The following is a 17,984-nucleotide window of genomic DNA, read 5'->3' on the forward strand; positions in this document are numbered from 1 at the left end:
TATACTAAAGCTTCCTTGTTCTGTACCGTTTTACTGTTTTATATAAAACCACTCAGAATAGAACTAACTGTAAAATTAAGGAAAATATCAGCAAAAGATTGCTAACAAGCACCCTAGAAATTACAACATTTCTAACCAGCTAAGGAGTAAAGTTTTGGAATCATAATCCGAGCAAGGTAGTGGGTAGAGGAAACTACATTATCTTCAAATAACTAGGACAGAACTTCTCATTAAGGTCAGATTGGTAGGAACAGGTCCTTATCAGCATAAGTAAATATAATACTGCCTTCAAATGTTTACTGCTTTCCTAAAGCTTCAAGAGACTTCCAACCAAATGTAGATTGCGTTGCTTTCTACATCACATAAAAAGAATACATTAATGCAAAAGCAGCAGCTAAAAAAAAAAAAAGAAAATCAAACCCACATTTTTTTTCCCCCATGTAACATGCAAACATTCACCTAACATTCAAAGGAAGCTGCATTTAACCTGTAGATGTAGTCCTACAACTTAACAAGCTACCAACAGAATCACTGCATATGTAGTGCCTGTGACAGACCGTACAGTGTTTCATAATGCTAAACGACAAAAAGACTACTTACAACATAATTAAAGATAAATCTGCTGTGGCAAAGTTTAAGATGTTTGAGTAAACTATACAGTTTCCGACAGTTCAGCGTGCACCACGGGCAATGCAAGTCATCTCGGGCTTCAGTCTGCTGTCTCGTGTTGTTGTTATAAAGGAACTGATGCAAACAAAGGAACAGGTAGTATTAGCAGCAAATGCGTTTCGTTCATTAACCTCCCAACCCCCAGAACAAAGTTGGACATCATTTCAGGGAACCTCTACGGTAAGTTCTTGGAAACACTACATCAGCTCAGTGTACCGAAACACTGCTATTTCAAGCATTTTTTCTCCCCGACAGGGAGACCACCTGTCCCCCTCCAGATGTCTAACAAGAGATGTCCTTTGTATTTTGGAACATCAGACATGCCCTCCGGAAGATTAGTTTTCTAAAATACTTCCTGTAAGAAATATGTGGAATGGCTCTTAATATGTGAATATGAGACCCCTTAAGGCATCTACTAAAAAGGCAAATGGAAATTTCCACCCAACTCAGAAGAGAACTGAACATTTTAATTCCATTCAATATTCACAATCTGGTTTTTCCCTCTAATGTTTGTTTTCAATACCTGGTAAAATATTCGCAACTTTTGTCGAGGTTCATTTAAAACATCTCTCTCTTTTCTTGTTTGAAGGTCTGTCGGCAAGGATTCTTTCACAGCTGAAAAAAACAAGTATAGACATACATTTCTTTGGTGAAGAGGAAAAAAAAAAAAGACATTGTTTCTTACCCAAGTATGGAAGTTCTGAGAAGGGCACACTGCTGCTGAAGGAAATGGGCTACTCTAGTGTACTTTGATGTAAGTAGCTCATATCAGCAACAAGTAAGTCTTGATGCTCAGCTTCCTTCACAAATCTACAGGCAAAGCCACCACTTTTAAGCACCAGATTTATCTCCAGTTTTGGAGAATCCTTCAGAGAACTTAAAAAATGTCAGGTAAAAAGCAACATTTTTCTTACTCCATTTAAGCAAACAGAATTCTTTAGGTATAGCTAAAAGCAGGTGTGGCTGGGAAATAAAAAAGAAACACTGCTTTCAGATGGCTGCATTGGAAATACATTGCTTAAATTCAATTTCAGAAGTTTCCCAAATCACACAACAGACAAAACAGTATGAAATGCAAGTAACACACAAAATATCTAACTGAAACTCTAGCCCTTAACTTTTATTCCTCAAACACTTACTGTTCGTGTGTAATGGCACTGCTCAGTTGCCTCTGAGCCGATTCCATACATTTTAATCTCAGTAAGATTATTTGATTCCATACAATTAACAAGAAACCCCACATATCTAAGCTGGTTTATAAATCTACGCTCAGGAGAAACCAAATAATGACTTGCTTCTGACAAATAAATACTTGCTTCTGAATGGTGAAAAAGATGGCAAAACAAGTCCCAGCTCTACTGACATAGCAGATCTTTTAGAAGATGCACTTACTTCATATTTAGTATTTTGGAGAACAAGGAAAAATTTCATCCTCTTTCTGTATGAAAAAGAGAGGAGGCCTGACACTTCAGCCTGCACCACATCAGAGAAATTAGAATTCCATGGCTCAGTTACTTTGAGCACTTTGTAATTACAGCAAAGCTTAAGCTGCCACATTTAGAAAGTCTTTGATGTCTTTATTCCACTGGTCTGCCCTGGGAAACATGCCAAAGTAAAATGACAACACCAAATTCATATACCCTTGGGAAAGATGCACTGGATCTTTTTCTTTTACTATCAGAACCTCTACCTGACAGAAGTTTCCTACTATTTTCACTCTCCTCCTTTCTTGGTATTCAGAGACCGAAAACAGCACAACCATCATAAATACCCTACAATGCTGCACATTGCACTACGATATATTCCTGTATAGTCTGCTGTACTATTTTGGAAGGTGGCTCTTGCTGTAACTTTACCAATTTACTGGAATGCCTAGTTTCTCTGATGCAAGAAAAAATGGGTTCTATCAGTACGTTAGCAATGCAGCCTTGCTGTGCCCCTATTGCCTCCATATTTATTAAGTAATAAACTAGTACACACCTTCTAGAGTTAGTGGCCATACTGTCATTTCTTTTGCAAGTCTGAGCATAAAACCTGCCTAACAAATTACAATATAGGTCTCCAAGAAACTCTAAAATACAAGAAGGTCTGGTATGAGGAAGTAAAGAGAAAGCAGAACAACTTTTGCAGTGAAAGTTCAAGTACTTCCCCGCTTCTATTGGAATTACTTCATGTTGGTGTGTGTTAAGTGTCAGCCATTCATCCCGATTTAAGAAACATAAGTGTCTGCAATCCCTAGCTCAGGTAAAATAATCAACTCAGAAGACAGGAATCAGTCTTATTTAAATATTCTTGTACTCTTTCCAAAGACAAAGATGTCTGTAGGCTGGCTGACGATGTTAGGGATCGTGCCAGACAGTGGCTTCTGCACAGGCAGGGGTGAAATTCTTCTTGCTCTATTTTTTGTATTACTACACACTAAAGCTCCAAAAGCAGCGAAAAGAATTGCTACTCTTAGAAAGTCTCACCAGAGATGAGTTATTGTTGACCCATCAAGTTTCCCAACATATACTGCAATACAACTGCACAAAAAGCACGTTTGGAAAAGCAGTATTTTTTTCATAATAATCATTCCCTTGCTATCACTACTACAGCTCCAAAACCTCACAGTTATATATTCAACACAAAACCAAAGTGAAATACCATTTTGCACAAATTCTCTGATGCGCTACCATGGATGAACCCCAGAACTCCAAGCAAGCCAACTCTTCACAAACAGTGCCCGGCTACACACCCCCGAGATTAAGCCTGGAGACAGAACCGCTGCACTCCAGATAATTATTTCTATAATAGGGACCTAGAAGTTTCCTTAATCACACAGTCCCAATCTCATTACAAGCTTGAAAATACTGATTACTCTGAAGTGAATCGGGTGCCAGCTGAGAGTCTAGGTATGTTCCGAAGTGTTTAAACAACAGGAGCAGCCTGTTGCCTCCTGTACAATTTAAGTTTCCCCAGCTGTCCTCGGGCCTTACCTGCCCACACAATATTCCAAGCCAAAGTTACAAACAACTGCGAGCGAGACAAAAGAAAGATAGTATCTAGGCCAGCCCCCACTGCCACTTAGGAATCAAAGGGGAGTTTCAGATTAAACATGACCCCCAGACAGGAAACTGCTATTAAAAAAGAAAAAAAAAAAAGGACACAATGGCCATTCAAAGGCGCCTTTTCTATCTAGTGTTAAAAAGTATTTTAGTAGTAGCTTTTTTGAGCTAAGCTCTGGGACAGCAAGGAAGAAATATGTTTTTAGAAACATATTAACAAAATTGCAGTTAAGCAACTGAACTAAATCAATCACAAATTTATATTTAAAAACACAAAAACTACCTTGAGCTTAATTTCTTGAGATAATTATAAGCAAATAGCATGCTACCTGCTGTACAGCTACATCACTTTGTGAAGGTTTCAGTTAACTGGAGTGCAGTATACGACCAGTTACCCCCACCCCAGCAGCTACCCCTATTTTGCAAGAAGATATGAACAACTCTTAAAGGAGAAAAAAATCATAGGGTTGCTTTTCATATCTAAACACTTATCTTAGTACTACGATCCTCTGCAAAACATCTCACAGCACGTATGTGTCTGTTAATATTTTTACATCATGAATGAATTAAAAAAAAAATAAGTGTGCTATCACACATTCTTTGAAAATTATTAAGGGTCAAACCTTATAAGCCCATTGACATTTCCAAGGCAAGCCCCAGCACCGATACTGATTAGCTAACCTTATGTAAAGGGAAATGTTCCCAGAAGACTTTCCAGAAAGAAACTCATCTGGAACACATACCTTTTTTTTAACATATACCTACAGAAATATCAAAGGGCATTTTACAAAGTTTTTCTAAAACAGTGCTTGAAGTCACCTATGTAAATTTAGGATAAATATAATCTTATATTCAGCAGCTTCACAAGACAAGCTTTTTAGTAACAGCCACAGCAGAATGAACTGTTTCTAGACACTTCAATAGCTCTTGAACTAGCGTGTTTAAATATATAATGGGATATACTAAGGTAACAAAAACTATAATTTTAGATTTGCAGTGAATATTAGCAGACTGCATTAATGTTTTTGACATTATATAATCTCCAAAGTAGTGGATCAGATTACAATGGTAATTACATTAAATTTTCAATGACACCGTAGCCTCCACAGAAGTGCCACTACTACATTAAATATAAACCAAGCAAAGAAGTAAAACCAAAATAATTGTATGCTACTTAAAAATGTTTCCATGAACCAAGGTTAAGCAACCCAATTTTACGTAGGCTATCCACTACCGCTTTTAATGGGATATATATTTAAAGTTATGATAAAACAGTTCAAAAGCTGGTTACGGAGTTTGACAAGATGTGAACTCTTCTGGAAAGCACGTACAGGAACTAACTTGCAGAAGGAAACAAAACCAGTTACATGTCAGATCACTGAAAAATTCTGAACTTAAAAAGCATTTAGTTTTAAATTACAATGCTCTAAACATCAATTAATGACTAGGGAGAAACTAGTTCAATAACACACACAGATTAATTTACATATAACAAATACAGACTTATGTCACATTGTAGTCATAGTTTGCAGACTTGCTATGTTTTTCTCTTACCTACACACAATTATTTTTTAGACAGTACTAACTGTAAGTCTGCATTCTATCTAGACAACCTCAGACTGTCCAAAATGAATAAAAGCAGAAAAAACCTTTACGCCCAAACAGAAATATTTGCTAACTTGTGTCAATATGCAGAAAATGCAGCTAAATAAAAATATAAATATTGTGCTTCCATCATGCCTAGACATCAAACTATGTATCAAGGAGATTAGTGCCAGTTCATAAGCATTCTGGAAGAACCTGAGTTACCTTTACACCACAAACGTACAATGTAACGTACAGTATTTTAGACAGTTTCTGTCACATTTCACAGTAGCAGCTACGTTTTCCAAGAACTAAATATATAATCTCATAGACAAATTTAAAAACTGTTTTCACCATGAAGCATAAAAAAGGAACTTATTAATACCATAAATCCAAAAACTCCAAGACCCCACTATTTTTAGCTTTTAAACTTACCTTAAAAAAATGTACAAAATATGGGATACAAAAAAGCCCATTCGTTTTTTCTTTTTCACATTTAAGATTACCTGAAGCAGTTGCATCAGTGAGTCAGGAACCCTGAAGTACAGAAGTGCTAAGCAGATGATTATTCAGCAGCAAAACCAAAGTTTCCTTACCTATAGTCTGAGTAGGTTTAACAGAATTGGGCTTGTTTTCTTGAGGGAGGCTTTCAGAATTTCGTGTTGCAAGAGGCTTAGCTATAGGAGCTGTAGACTTATCATTTGTGTCTCCTGTCCAACGAAGAGTAAACTGAAGTGTAGGTCCCTGAGAAAATGTTTCAAATGGAGGCAACCTCTGGGGGTGGATCAAAATATAACAGCAGAGTTAGCGTCTTCCCATGGACAAAAAGAATCATGAGAAAATATTCACAGTGGGGACAGACATAATTTTTTAAACACCTGAAGTCCTTGTGTTTTCAACGTAAGCATACACATTTAGATACACTAAAAAAAAAAAAAAAAGCTGAAAAAGATGACTGTGCAGTTTCCTGCACATTACTGAGCAACCACTTCACGCACATACTGTCGCACACATATTGGTCTTTGTGAAACACTAAACAGCAAACAGCAAACAGCATGGGCCCTGACTAGAAAGAGAACAGCACTTAACCACCAGCCTGCTGCCAATGTACTTCTCTTTCTACTCACACCTACTCCTAATTCTGTAGTCCAGCATTGTATATTAATACACAACACACAAGCTTTAAAAACCGTACCGCTGTCTGCTGTAGAAATGCTATTATAATAGTCTCCTGTGGATATGTTCTTATATTGCACTCACTTAGCAAGTTAATAGCAATAAAGAAATAGAAGAGACCTGAGTCAAGTCCAAACTGCTATTACCAAGTAACATACCCTAAATTTATAAATGAGATTACAGAATTCCATCTTAAAAGCTCTTTATTATATTTAGGCCTCATTAGTTTACAGAAATGCTATTGCAAAAACAGAAAACCAGCGACAATGTGCTTATCAGATCTGGGTGGTAAACACATCGGCCATGACTATTTTCTCTTCTCTTTGGGGTAGCACCTCTGGCATGAAAACCCCTCTCACATTCTCCCAACAACAGAAAGCAACTACATCCCTGTCGCAGTTTAACAAAGTTACAGCAATTTATATATATCTTTTTAAGCACATTTACATGTGGAGGATCTCCTCCTATGATCTTCCTAAAAGCCACTTCTAGCTTTTTTAATTTTAATTTCTTGAACACAGTTTAAGAGAATCAGAAGCAGTATTCCAGGTAAAGGCTGAACAGGATAATAGAGCTTATAACTATATTTTTACTATATACTTTGGATCATCTCTGCTTTTTTCATAATTATATAATCATGTTGATACACAACTACTTTGCAACCATCTAGAATTTTCATATTCTCCTCAGTCACTTACAACTGATACTCTCCCAGGACACAGGAGCACATGACTATGTAAGTGCATACAGTCACCGGCATTCATTGTATCACCGAGCGTTGATTCACCTCAGTCAACAATTTCTCTCTGCACAACTTCTCCTACACTGACACACCTTCTTTCATCACTAAATTTCATCAGCATTCTCTTAAGGTATATGTGTAAGATCACATCTATGAAAGCTCTGGGTTCCTCCTTCTTTCCCCAAAATATTCTGTTTGTGCAGTTTGTTCCTTTTGATTTGTCCAACTTGAATTTATTACACTAACAAACATTTAATTTGCTTGATTTTATAAGACAGAAATTCAGAAGTCATTAAGAGACAGCTGCTATACCTACAGTAGTTAACATCTGCTTGTATTAATGACTTAGTGTAGCCAAAGCTTTCCTAAACTGAGAGCTAAATTAAAGCTTATGTCCATACATCCTGAAAGAGAAGTATTATCTCCTGTTCAATTTAATCCATTTTCAGAGGAACAGCCACTGACTGCACTTCAAATTGTGTTCCACCTTAATCCAGACCATTTTAAGTGAAGAACAGGTCTTTCAGCCACTAAAACAATCCATACCTTCCCATCAAGTATTGTTTCCCATGTTGCTCTTTTCTTGCTAATGGGACACTCTTCCATTTCCTGCATGGCCACTTCATATTCCCCATCCAGAAGTTGCAAGCGCCTGTCAAGACAAAGTATGTATTTTGAGTAAAGCAGCTCATTTTTATCGTTTGCCTATTGAAACGTAGAATATATTTCACAGTAACTAAGTTTCCACGAAACTAAAAGGAGATTTTCAGGCAAATTTATTTGGCAACTAAGTGTGAATCTTAAGTAAACACCATCCATAACGAAAAAGCTGCCTAATGCCAAACATTAATGCAAAGGCTCCATCCAAGAGATGTAGAAAAGTTATCATTAATACAAAATTAATACTATGATGGAAATCTTCCTGTGAAGAACATCTCCAAAACATCTCTTATTTATTCCTACTTTACAAATAACTACTCTGTTCTAGCAAACCAATACGACCTCTAATCAGGCCTGCAAAACTAAAGAATCCTCTTTTTGCACCAGAGCCATGTCGGATGTAACCTTAAGAGGACTTCAATATAGTAAAGACAAAGTATGGCATTCTCAAAAAGCAAACAAAAAAAATGCTTTACATAGACTAGAATGGGTAATTCAAACATGTTAACCAACATGCTACATTTTCACTTTCCTCCCTTTCTCACCCTGCTTCCTCCTATGTAGCAGTCTGTTCACTGAGGCTTGAAAAATTCTGATTTCTACTTAAATAGTTTTATTTTGCTGCCACTTGCTGAACAGCACAGGAGAAGCAAAAAAGAAAAAGCAGTGAATCAAAGGTATAGTTTCAGGAAAATGTTTCATGGATACATATGTTATAAAGATATCAACACAAATCAGCAAGTAACATCAATTTACAATACAAGCTCACTTTCCCAAGATTTTGTGTTTTTTCTTTTGAGACATTACTTTCTGAAGCAATGGCACTGAATTCCTGACAACAGATCACAAGCTACAGAAGCATCATTCAAAATAAATGAGTTGTTGCTAAGTAGATAAATTCCATGTGAATGTATGCAAACTGTTACACAGTTTGAACTTGGGAATTATGTCTTGCAGAAAAAAGCTGTTTCTGTTTCTAGACACTTCAGTATTCTACAGTGAGATACTGGAACAGGTAAACTACAGCCTATCTTTTTCTTTTACATGTAAACTATATTACAGCAGAAGTATCCCAGCAGAATAAAGTTATAAACACACCAAGTAAGCCATCAGAGACCTTTTGTTCTATTTCTTGACACCATCCTGCAAACCACTAACTCCATCATTTACTCTATTTAGAACAGCAAGAGCTTCAAAAGGCAAAAAAATAAACACCCAGATAGAAAATGTAATGGCCTTAAGACAATACTCTCCCTAGGTCTGCATGATATGTGTAATCCTTTTCCAGGCCTGAAGTCTGTGTAAAGTAACTTATTTTTCAATTTCTCCATCAAACAGAGGACTGTAACTTCAAGAAGTTAACATAAATGAATAGCTTATACTTTACAAAAGCCCACAAATAATTAATCAAGTTAATAGCTTATATTTTGATGATGGCTTTCCACCTAAAGTAAAATTGTAAAGGTTTTTAAAAAATACCGATTTTTATGCATGATTTGGTTCTGCTGCAAATCAGACAGGGTCACACAGCAGCATGGCTGAAAATGTCCTAACTTATGTATCATCACTACAAAACCACCTAACAGTTCATATCATGTTTAGCATATTAAAGTTCTCCAGTGGAATTAAGTAATAGAAAAGAACAAAATATTGTCAAGACTTCTAAGAAGATACAGATTAGAGAAAGAAATTTCTTAAAAAAACCCTACTCAAAATATAAGACTTCTAAAACTGTATTTGGATAAACAACCATTTTGTCAGAATCACTTGGAGCTATGTTTTAAGCAGCTTTTTCTCTAAGCTATATTTATATTTGTACTAATGAAGAAATTATCTAGATACCTACCTCCACCTGGGATCTAACTTCGCCATGGACAGAACTCTTATTTTCGTATACTGTATTTTGGCTGTTGCTGGTATTATCATCGTCTGCAGGACAAACAACTACGATGTCCACTTACCGGTAAATGGTATGCTACTTATCTTCTGAACTATCTGGATCGCTCTAAGCTATAGCTACCTGTGAGTTTACCCCACTCCACCTTCTTTAAAATATATTAAGTAGTGTCAAGATAACAAATACTAAAATATTTCATCACACAAACTACAGGACAGAGTAAGCCTGTTACGATTTTAACTACTTGTTTGATTCCACTGTAGTAATGGAGAACTAACGTCTTCTTTAGGTGCTAGCAGAATAAGATCCGTGACTGCGTAAGCAAGAGTCTGGGCATGGAGAAAATTATGCCACCAAATAGAATGTAAGCAGTAAGCATATTTCAGAGATGTCTTGTTTGTTTGATTTACTTTTCAATTATGCTGTCACTGATCTTTAACTGAACCATAGAAATTACATCTCTCAAAAAACTGACAAGGAACAGATAACCTGATGCATATTAACAGGACAATACTCAAGTTCATAAAAGTGAATAATTTACAATTGTCACTGAACGGGTCTCAGTATAAAATGTGCATTATGAAACCTGCAGACTTTTTTCCCCAAAAAGACAAGCCTAAGCTCTTACTGTAACTACCAACTAAAAATGCAGCCAAAGACAGCCAACACTGAAAATAAAGAACAGATTTAAGCTTAATATTAAACAAATTCCTAACAATTAACAGAAACAATATTTATTTTGGATAATATTACCTGTTTTTATCAAATACAGTCATTTGTGCTACAAATGTCTTTTCCCCATCTTCACGATTTGAAGAGTTCCTTTTTCTTCTAGCTGGAAGCTCCTCATTGACATCTGTACATAAGAAATATGGCATTCAATTATTATATAAGCACAAATTCAGAAGATCGAACAGCTTCTAAGCAACTGTAAAATATAACTGGCTGTTGATTATGTCAGATGTGTCATACAACAGAAAAGGACATGATATTTAATGAACAACTCAATGGCAACGGAAAGACCACTTAGCCTAAGAGTAATCATACTTTAGATATGTTCACATATATTTATAGTTTAGTCTTATTACTCTGTCAGCATAAAGAATTTGGGATTTGACCTTCCTTCTCTTGTAGCTATAAAATAGTGAGAAAGTAAGTTTTTCATCCTACGTGCACTCTTCAAAGCTGTAACATTTGTGATGTAATACAACATGTCTTGATAAGATTAAGAAAATAGCTTTTAAAAACTGTTACTAAGGTACTTCCTTTATTGGCTAGTCATTTAGTTTTGATGAGAGACCATGATAGCACCTACAGCTGAGTCAGTAGTGACCAGTGTTGCTGGAGGTTTAATGATTGTCACATCAACCACAGGCTCTCTTGAACTATTCACCCCCCAGCAGTGTTGCCTCACACCTTCACCATCAGACGTTAGTAAAAACTGGTGTTAAATTTACACAAAGTAGAAGCACAGTTTCTAGCTACCAACTATATTTTTACCCCCATCTTGAAAAAGACAAATGAAAGCCAGTTCAGTCACTCATCTATTACTGGCCCTTCTCAGAGTATGACCTACGCTGCCGATCAAGACATCTGTATACGTGCCTACAAGATAAACCTTGTAAAAGCGTATTTAAAGATTGAAGTTACCAATGTTTTCATTAGTTTCGCCATTAATCAGTCCATTAAACTCTCTTCTTCCTGGGCGAGTTACTCTGAATAACAATGAGTAAGACTTCACCATATGGCTGTTGCTTGGTTCAAACTCATTGCTGGAAACTGCAAGTGATGGGAAGTTGCCTGGTTTTATTTGGCTGAGGTCTGGGTTTAAAGGCACCTGCTTTTTACCTGTAGGAACCTGTCTTATCGGACAACTGACATCCTGTAGGAAAACAAGAAAGCTAAGGTTTAGGCTTTTAGAATACGAAGTAAAGACATTGAGTGTTAAAATTTATATCATTCATGAATTGTACTTGTCCTGCCATGTTTATGAAAATAAGCCTTGCAACAGATGTAAATAAAAAAATTGGAACAACAATCCCAGGTTTTAAATGTAAAAACAGGTATTTGAAAGTCTAAATAAAACTGTCATTTTATAACCACTTCTGGCAGCAGCCATCTTTCTCTAAGTGATTAAATTAGCACTAACATGAGGCATTCAGAAAGATTGTAGAACAGTCATTAATACTAATTTAATTCTGTTTACCTAAAGAAATGAAATGTTTTGGTTATATATATATTCCGAGGGCTTCATATCTTCTCCTTCCAATATTACAAAGTGCACTTTGCGTTACCTGGGAGATAAAGAACCACTTACCTAGGATTTATTATATTCAGTATCTCTCAAATAGATCATTGAGCACTGTGTAGTATTGGAAAAACAAGGCAAGATGGCCTAAGTATGAAACTTGCAGCACAACATTTCAGATAACCACCAGCAACTCCTGCTTTTACCATATTTATCCATACTACAGCAAGTAACAAAATTGGCTAGAAACAATATTAACTCTTAAAAACATGTCAAAACAGCTTAACATTCTTATGGAAAATATACAAAGTTCTGACTGCAAATCTTTCCCTTTTTGGTTAAAAATTACAGCATGCATTACTGAGCCTCCCATATTCCCATAGCTGTGAAGATAATTTGCCAACTGGTGTGAAATAAACATAGCTAAAACAGCAAGCAAATTCAAATATGCCTTAAAAAAAAAAAAAAAAAAAAAAAAAAGATGAAAATTGTTTCTGATTCATAGTAACTAAAATCTGCAATAACTGAGATGATCCATTTAAAAAAACATAGGTACAGAAAAAGCAAGGAAAGAGACAAGACTTGGCAGATGACTGAGGAATTCAAAACAATTACATCTTGTTCCTTTTTATTTCTAAACTCTAAAAGGCATAGACTATTTTATGATTTTGTGACTGCCTGGTTTACTTAAGCCTCTGGACATCACAACAGAATTAATAGTTTAATGATGTGATACAAAAAAAATGAAGTAAAAATAGAGGTGGCTGACATTCACAATGAGTGAATCTGACTTACAAGCAAGCTAAATTCAATGAACAAAGATGAATGTTTCTTTTAAACTTCCAGTTATTTCTCACAAAGCAGAGTAAAATCCATAAAATCCATAAAAATCCATATATATATATATATATATATATGGATTTGCTTCTGAAGAATCCCTTACCCAGTCAATAGAAAACAACTTGAATAGATTAGTTCTTAAAGACTAAATTAATCTCAACAGAAGCATCATTTCACCATTACCTTGTTGTACGGAAATGTTAAATAGATGTTCCAGAATGAGGCAAACATTTTGCTTTACTATATATTAATACTTTGTCAAATCATTTTTACCTTTCGTTTCTTGTGGCAAACTTTCACAAGCAGTACTTCCAGGGTTACAGAATTTTGTTCATTCTCTGAGTTTTGTGATGGCTTATCTAAACAGAAAAATATTTTAAATTCTGAAAAAGTGAAAAATCTATTCAATGGCATAAATCCACCCGTAATTACTTTTTAACCATAGGTACCTCCAGGCACAAAGACCTCTAGTCAAATTCTAAGTTTCAATTCTCCCCAAACTTACTGCAGATTCCCACTTGAGAACATATCCTACCTAACTATTCTAATACTAGCAGATGAAAAAGCATCGTTGATCACTGATGTTTAAAAGAGTAAGCTTGCTGCCTTTGGCATTGCCAAAATCTTTTTATAGCAGAGAAAAAGGATACGCGTAGATTTAAGTAAAGTCAGAACACACTAATTACAGATGAGTCAAATTATTTCCTAGAATTTCTTTTTTCTTTACAGCTTGCAAATTAAGAGTTTGGTTTGCATCAAAACTTGAGATCCTGATGCTATCAGATAGGAAGACAAAACAAAATTAAAAAAACCCTTAAAGACTATGCAAGGTTAAGTATATGCAGAATAGCTGTTAAAGGACTCTTGAAAGAACCTGAAAAAAGTCTTGGAAAAGAAGACTTGGCTTCACAGTTTCTGCACTATAAATTTCCTAGAGCCTGGAATCTTCAAGACAGCTACTACCAGCAGTATGATCGGCAACGCCAACTGAGAACTGCCTTACAAAATAAATTTCACTGTATGGTAAGAGAATCTTTAGTCATTTGAATTTATATTAATCTAGAAACGTGCCCTCATATGGAAAAAGAACAGAAAGATAAAACTTGATTAGATATCTACTTAAAAAACAGTTTGTGGAAGAAATTCTGAAAAACAATGATCAGCCAAAACTGGATGAATCTGTAAGAAGTTATTTCCACTCTTTTAAAGTCTTACAAATACCATTATGGGCTTAAGTTAAAAGCACAATGGATTCACCTTAGTCCATGTCACAAAGAATCTGACATTCAACGAATTACTTTGTTATGCTCATCAGATATAAAGAGCAAAGCTTTAGCATAGTAAAGACAAAATAACCCATGTCTCTTCACTTGCTTTCCTCCTGACGCTAGATCCACATTCAACAAGCTTAATGTGTTTCGGTTAAGAGAGAGTTCTGGTAACTCATCTAGAGGCGCTAGCAGTTTTATGAAACAAATGGATTTGTTTTAGTTGTAAACACGAGACATTAGAAATCTTCTTAGAAAACACAGAAACTTAGGGCAGGGGGGAACCCAACCAAAACTCCACCACACTCTTAGTTTCAAGAGTTTCTAACATAATTTCTATCCAGACAAATAAGCATATTAATTGTACCAGCTTCATTAATTTAAATATTTTCTATATTTAATATTCACTATAGCATACATTACTTATGTTGGTGATATCCTTTTCTATGGTACAAATGACCATCAGGCTCTCATTATATGCAGTGCTCTCTTGAAGTGAAAGGCTTTTATAGTTAACAGTAGACTCACATAATCTAAACGTTCAAAACCACACACAAAGTCATGAAATATATTAACATCTTGAAAAAGCCACTACAGCCTGTGTCTGTGTAAGACCACAACGTAACAGAAAAACAATAAGAAAAGCAAGGTCTGTCAGCAAAATCTATGGAACAACTACCCTATCCACTAGGTATTTTCAATTCCACATGTGAGGTTTATACTACATACTGTCCTGGAAGGATGAGATTTTGAAGTTACGTATTTGAATTTAAGACACATCAGTATACCCTTTCCTCCACCTTTATTCTATACTTCTCTGTTCTTATCACTGCCTGCCCCAAAAGTCTTTATCTCTTGTGGTTTCCCAGCTTAAATACTGAACACAACTGTGCTGGTTTTGGCTGGGAGAGTTAATTTTCTTCACAGTAGCTGGTGTGGGGCTGTGCTTTGGATCTCTGCTGGAAGCAGCGCGGGTAACACAGCGCTGGTTTGGTGAGTGCTGAGCAGTGCCGACACTGAGTCAGGGCCTTTTCTGCTGTCACCCCCCCACCAGCGAGGAGGCTGGGGGACACAGGGAGCTGGGAGGGGACACGGCTGGGACAGCTGACCCCAACTGTCCCCAGGGCTGTCCCACACCGTATGGCGTCATGCTCAGCATGTAAAGCTGGGGGAAGAAGGAAGGGAGGGATGTTCGGAGTGATGGCATTTGTTTTCCCGAGTCACTGTTACGTGTGATGGAGCCCTGCTTTCCTGGAGATGGCTGAGCACCTGCCTGCCGATGGGAAGGAGGGAATTAATTCCTTGTTTTGCTTTGCTTGTGTGCGTGGCTTTGGCTTTCCCTATTGAACTGTCTTTATCTCAACCCATGAGTTTTCTCACTTTTACCCTTCCGATTCTCTCCCCAGTCCCACTGCAGGGGAGTGAGTGAACGGCTGGGTGGGGCTTAGGTGCCAGCTGGGCTTAAACCATGACAGCAACATAGAACATGAAGTTCCTGAGAGTAGAAACAAGAGAAATACTATCCATTGAGACCAGCAGTATTTTGAAGTTCCAGAAGCAGAATGTTCCTAATCTCCAGATTTGAAGAAATTTCTCAGTGTAATATTAGAGTTTCATAAACAAGTGATTCTGAAATCTAGACATTTGCAACTACGAATTTCAAACATCTTACTGAATAGATCTGGTTACGCATAAGATACTTAGAGGGAACATAACATCTTCCAGAAAACAACTGCGACATGAATTGGATTAGCTTTTATATCCAAAGACTAAGATGCCATTCAGAATATTTTTAACTGAAAAATTAGAAACACTACTTTATTTTAATGGATAAACAGCTATTTTTTTTTCAGGGAAGTAAAAAGACAGTAAATTTACCCATGCCTATACAGCTCAAAGCATGGCACTTCTGCTTTTGTTAAAGGAACAGAATCCTTAATTCTGGTCTGGGAAGTCCAATATTCCCATTTTGAGAGCTAAAGCCTTATGTGCATAAAAGACGCAATAGAATGACTACAAGTCACTAAAACACGATTTCTGTTGCTTTTACAATACCTGACATGGCCTCTGCCTTATTTCTAGGTTCTACTTGATAAAATTTATTCTCACACTACTATTTTAAATTAAAAAACACTGAAACTTACAATTATTTGCAGGCTGAGGGTTTTCTTAAAGCTACGCCAAATACCCCAAAGACACACTCCCACAAAATCACTTTCTTCAGGAACTCCTCAAGGTCTGTTTCAGTTTGAATGGGTGATGACTTGAAGTATTTCTCAAAGTCCCTGTTTTGACTAAAACCCCGGAAGGTTTATCCGCTTAACATTACAATTATGCTACAACATATTGAAAGTATTGTAACTAATGGGACAGTCTGAGCTTAAATAAGTTAAAATCTGCATTCAAACAGCAGAGGTTCAAAACATTCAAATATGCCCCTCACAGATCTATACGATTTTCAATGGTGCTATACAAATTAACAGTATAATGAATGAATTAGCAAACATACCATTTTTATGGAAGAACCCAGTAAACGTAAGTTGCAAATGAGCAGACAAGCTAAACAGAAAAGAAGAAAGGAAATGTTAGAACAAGTAAGCGTTTTCTTCTCACAGCAGCCGCTCCACTCCATTCACTGGTGCTCAGGACAGGCCTACACAAGAGGCCAAACGACAGTGAAGCGGTCCATCTTTCTAACCAGGAAACTGCCTGGACACAGCAGCTGCAACTGATGCAAAGTTATAGACCAGTTTTCTCTTTACAGACTGATTCTGTCTATGTGTTCTATGACTTGATACATTAAAAAAAAAAAAAAGTAGAGGTTTAAACACTACAGTAGAAGGGCATTGACTGAAGACATGAGATCTTGCCTTCACAGGCAGGCAAACACATTTCCTAGACATTCATCAGCAACAGAGATGAGTTTTGGTGGAAATTTTCTAGAACTTCACCTTGAACCATGCACTTCATATCAATTTTTTCTTTTTAACAATTGTTTAAAGTTTGGTAAGGAGATTCTTTACAATGGGGAAGCTACAGCCTTAGAAATAAAGATTATCAGTCACATAAAGTCCGTATCATCCATAACATATGCAGTCAAAATAATAATTGCATCTATTTTATTTCACAGTACTGCAGCTCATAGCCTAGACTATTCTGCTGACTGTAGACCCATTTTATTTCAAATTGTTAAATTTGGAATACATTTCATCTTAAAGCAAGTATTCATAACCCTAGATTAAAACGGGCCTAAAAACACTTAGTATTTCTGAAGTACATAGTATTGAACAAAATATCATCTGTTACACTAGAACACCAGATAAAATTTTGAGCACCTTCACTGACTTCTCAGGAAGATACAACCTGACATTCAATGCCTATTTTTAAACACAAACACTCCTGAGAGCACGAAGATGATTCGTGAAAGTGCCCAACAGCTTGAGCATTCAAAAGACTGCATCTATACCAACTTGCATCATTCATCCATGTTACTTTTCCAGACCAATTCTAGAGTACATTTTTTGATAGTTTTGAAAGCACAAAACCCAACACATGCAAATCCATATTCTATTTTGTTTCAACACAATCCTTATCTTTCAAAAGAGAATATTTACCTAGCAGGTATCCACAATATATGGAGCAAAAGATAATTAAGAAAAATAACATACAATAAATCCATAAAACCTCTTAGAATACAAAATTTGTAAGTTTGTTTCAGACTAAACAGTATCTAGCATGGTTGCCTCTGAAGTAGCCTAATTATTTGCAAATGCTATGGAAAAAGAACAACTGGTTAAAAACCAAAAACACCACAAAAAAAAACCATCTCAACAGGTCTTCACACATTCCAGCCACT

The 17,984-nt window shown here is 36.2% G+C and overlaps 1 protein-coding gene across 1 annotated transcript in view; it reads right to left on the reverse strand.

Moving 5' to 3' along the window:
* The window catches only part of SUZ12 (SUZ12 polycomb repressive complex 2 subunit), a gene marked incomplete at its 5' end in the record, with an annotated part of 35,307 nt that overhangs the window by 4,920 nt on the left and 12,403 nt on the right, over positions 1-17,984 (reverse strand). The window contains 8 exons of the mRNA XM_082326690.1: positions 601-744; positions 1,193-1,284; positions 5,894-6,071; positions 7,762-7,867; positions 10,526-10,628; positions 11,423-11,654; positions 13,134-13,219; positions 16,638-16,687. Coding sequence (XP_082182816.1) covers positions 601-744; positions 1,193-1,284; positions 5,894-6,071; positions 7,762-7,867; positions 10,526-10,628; positions 11,423-11,654; positions 13,134-13,219; positions 16,638-16,687 — 991 coding nt within the window. The remainder of the gene's footprint in view (positions 1-600; positions 745-1,192; positions 1,285-5,893; positions 6,072-7,761; positions 7,868-10,525; positions 10,629-11,422; positions 11,655-13,133; positions 13,220-16,637; positions 16,688-17,984) is intronic.

This window comes from Platalea leucorodia (assembly GCF_965183815.1).
Source record: "Platalea leucorodia genome assembly, chromosome: 14".
In the NCBI taxonomy this organism is placed as follows: Eukaryota; Metazoa; Chordata; class Aves; order Pelecaniformes; family Threskiornithidae; genus Platalea; species Platalea leucorodia.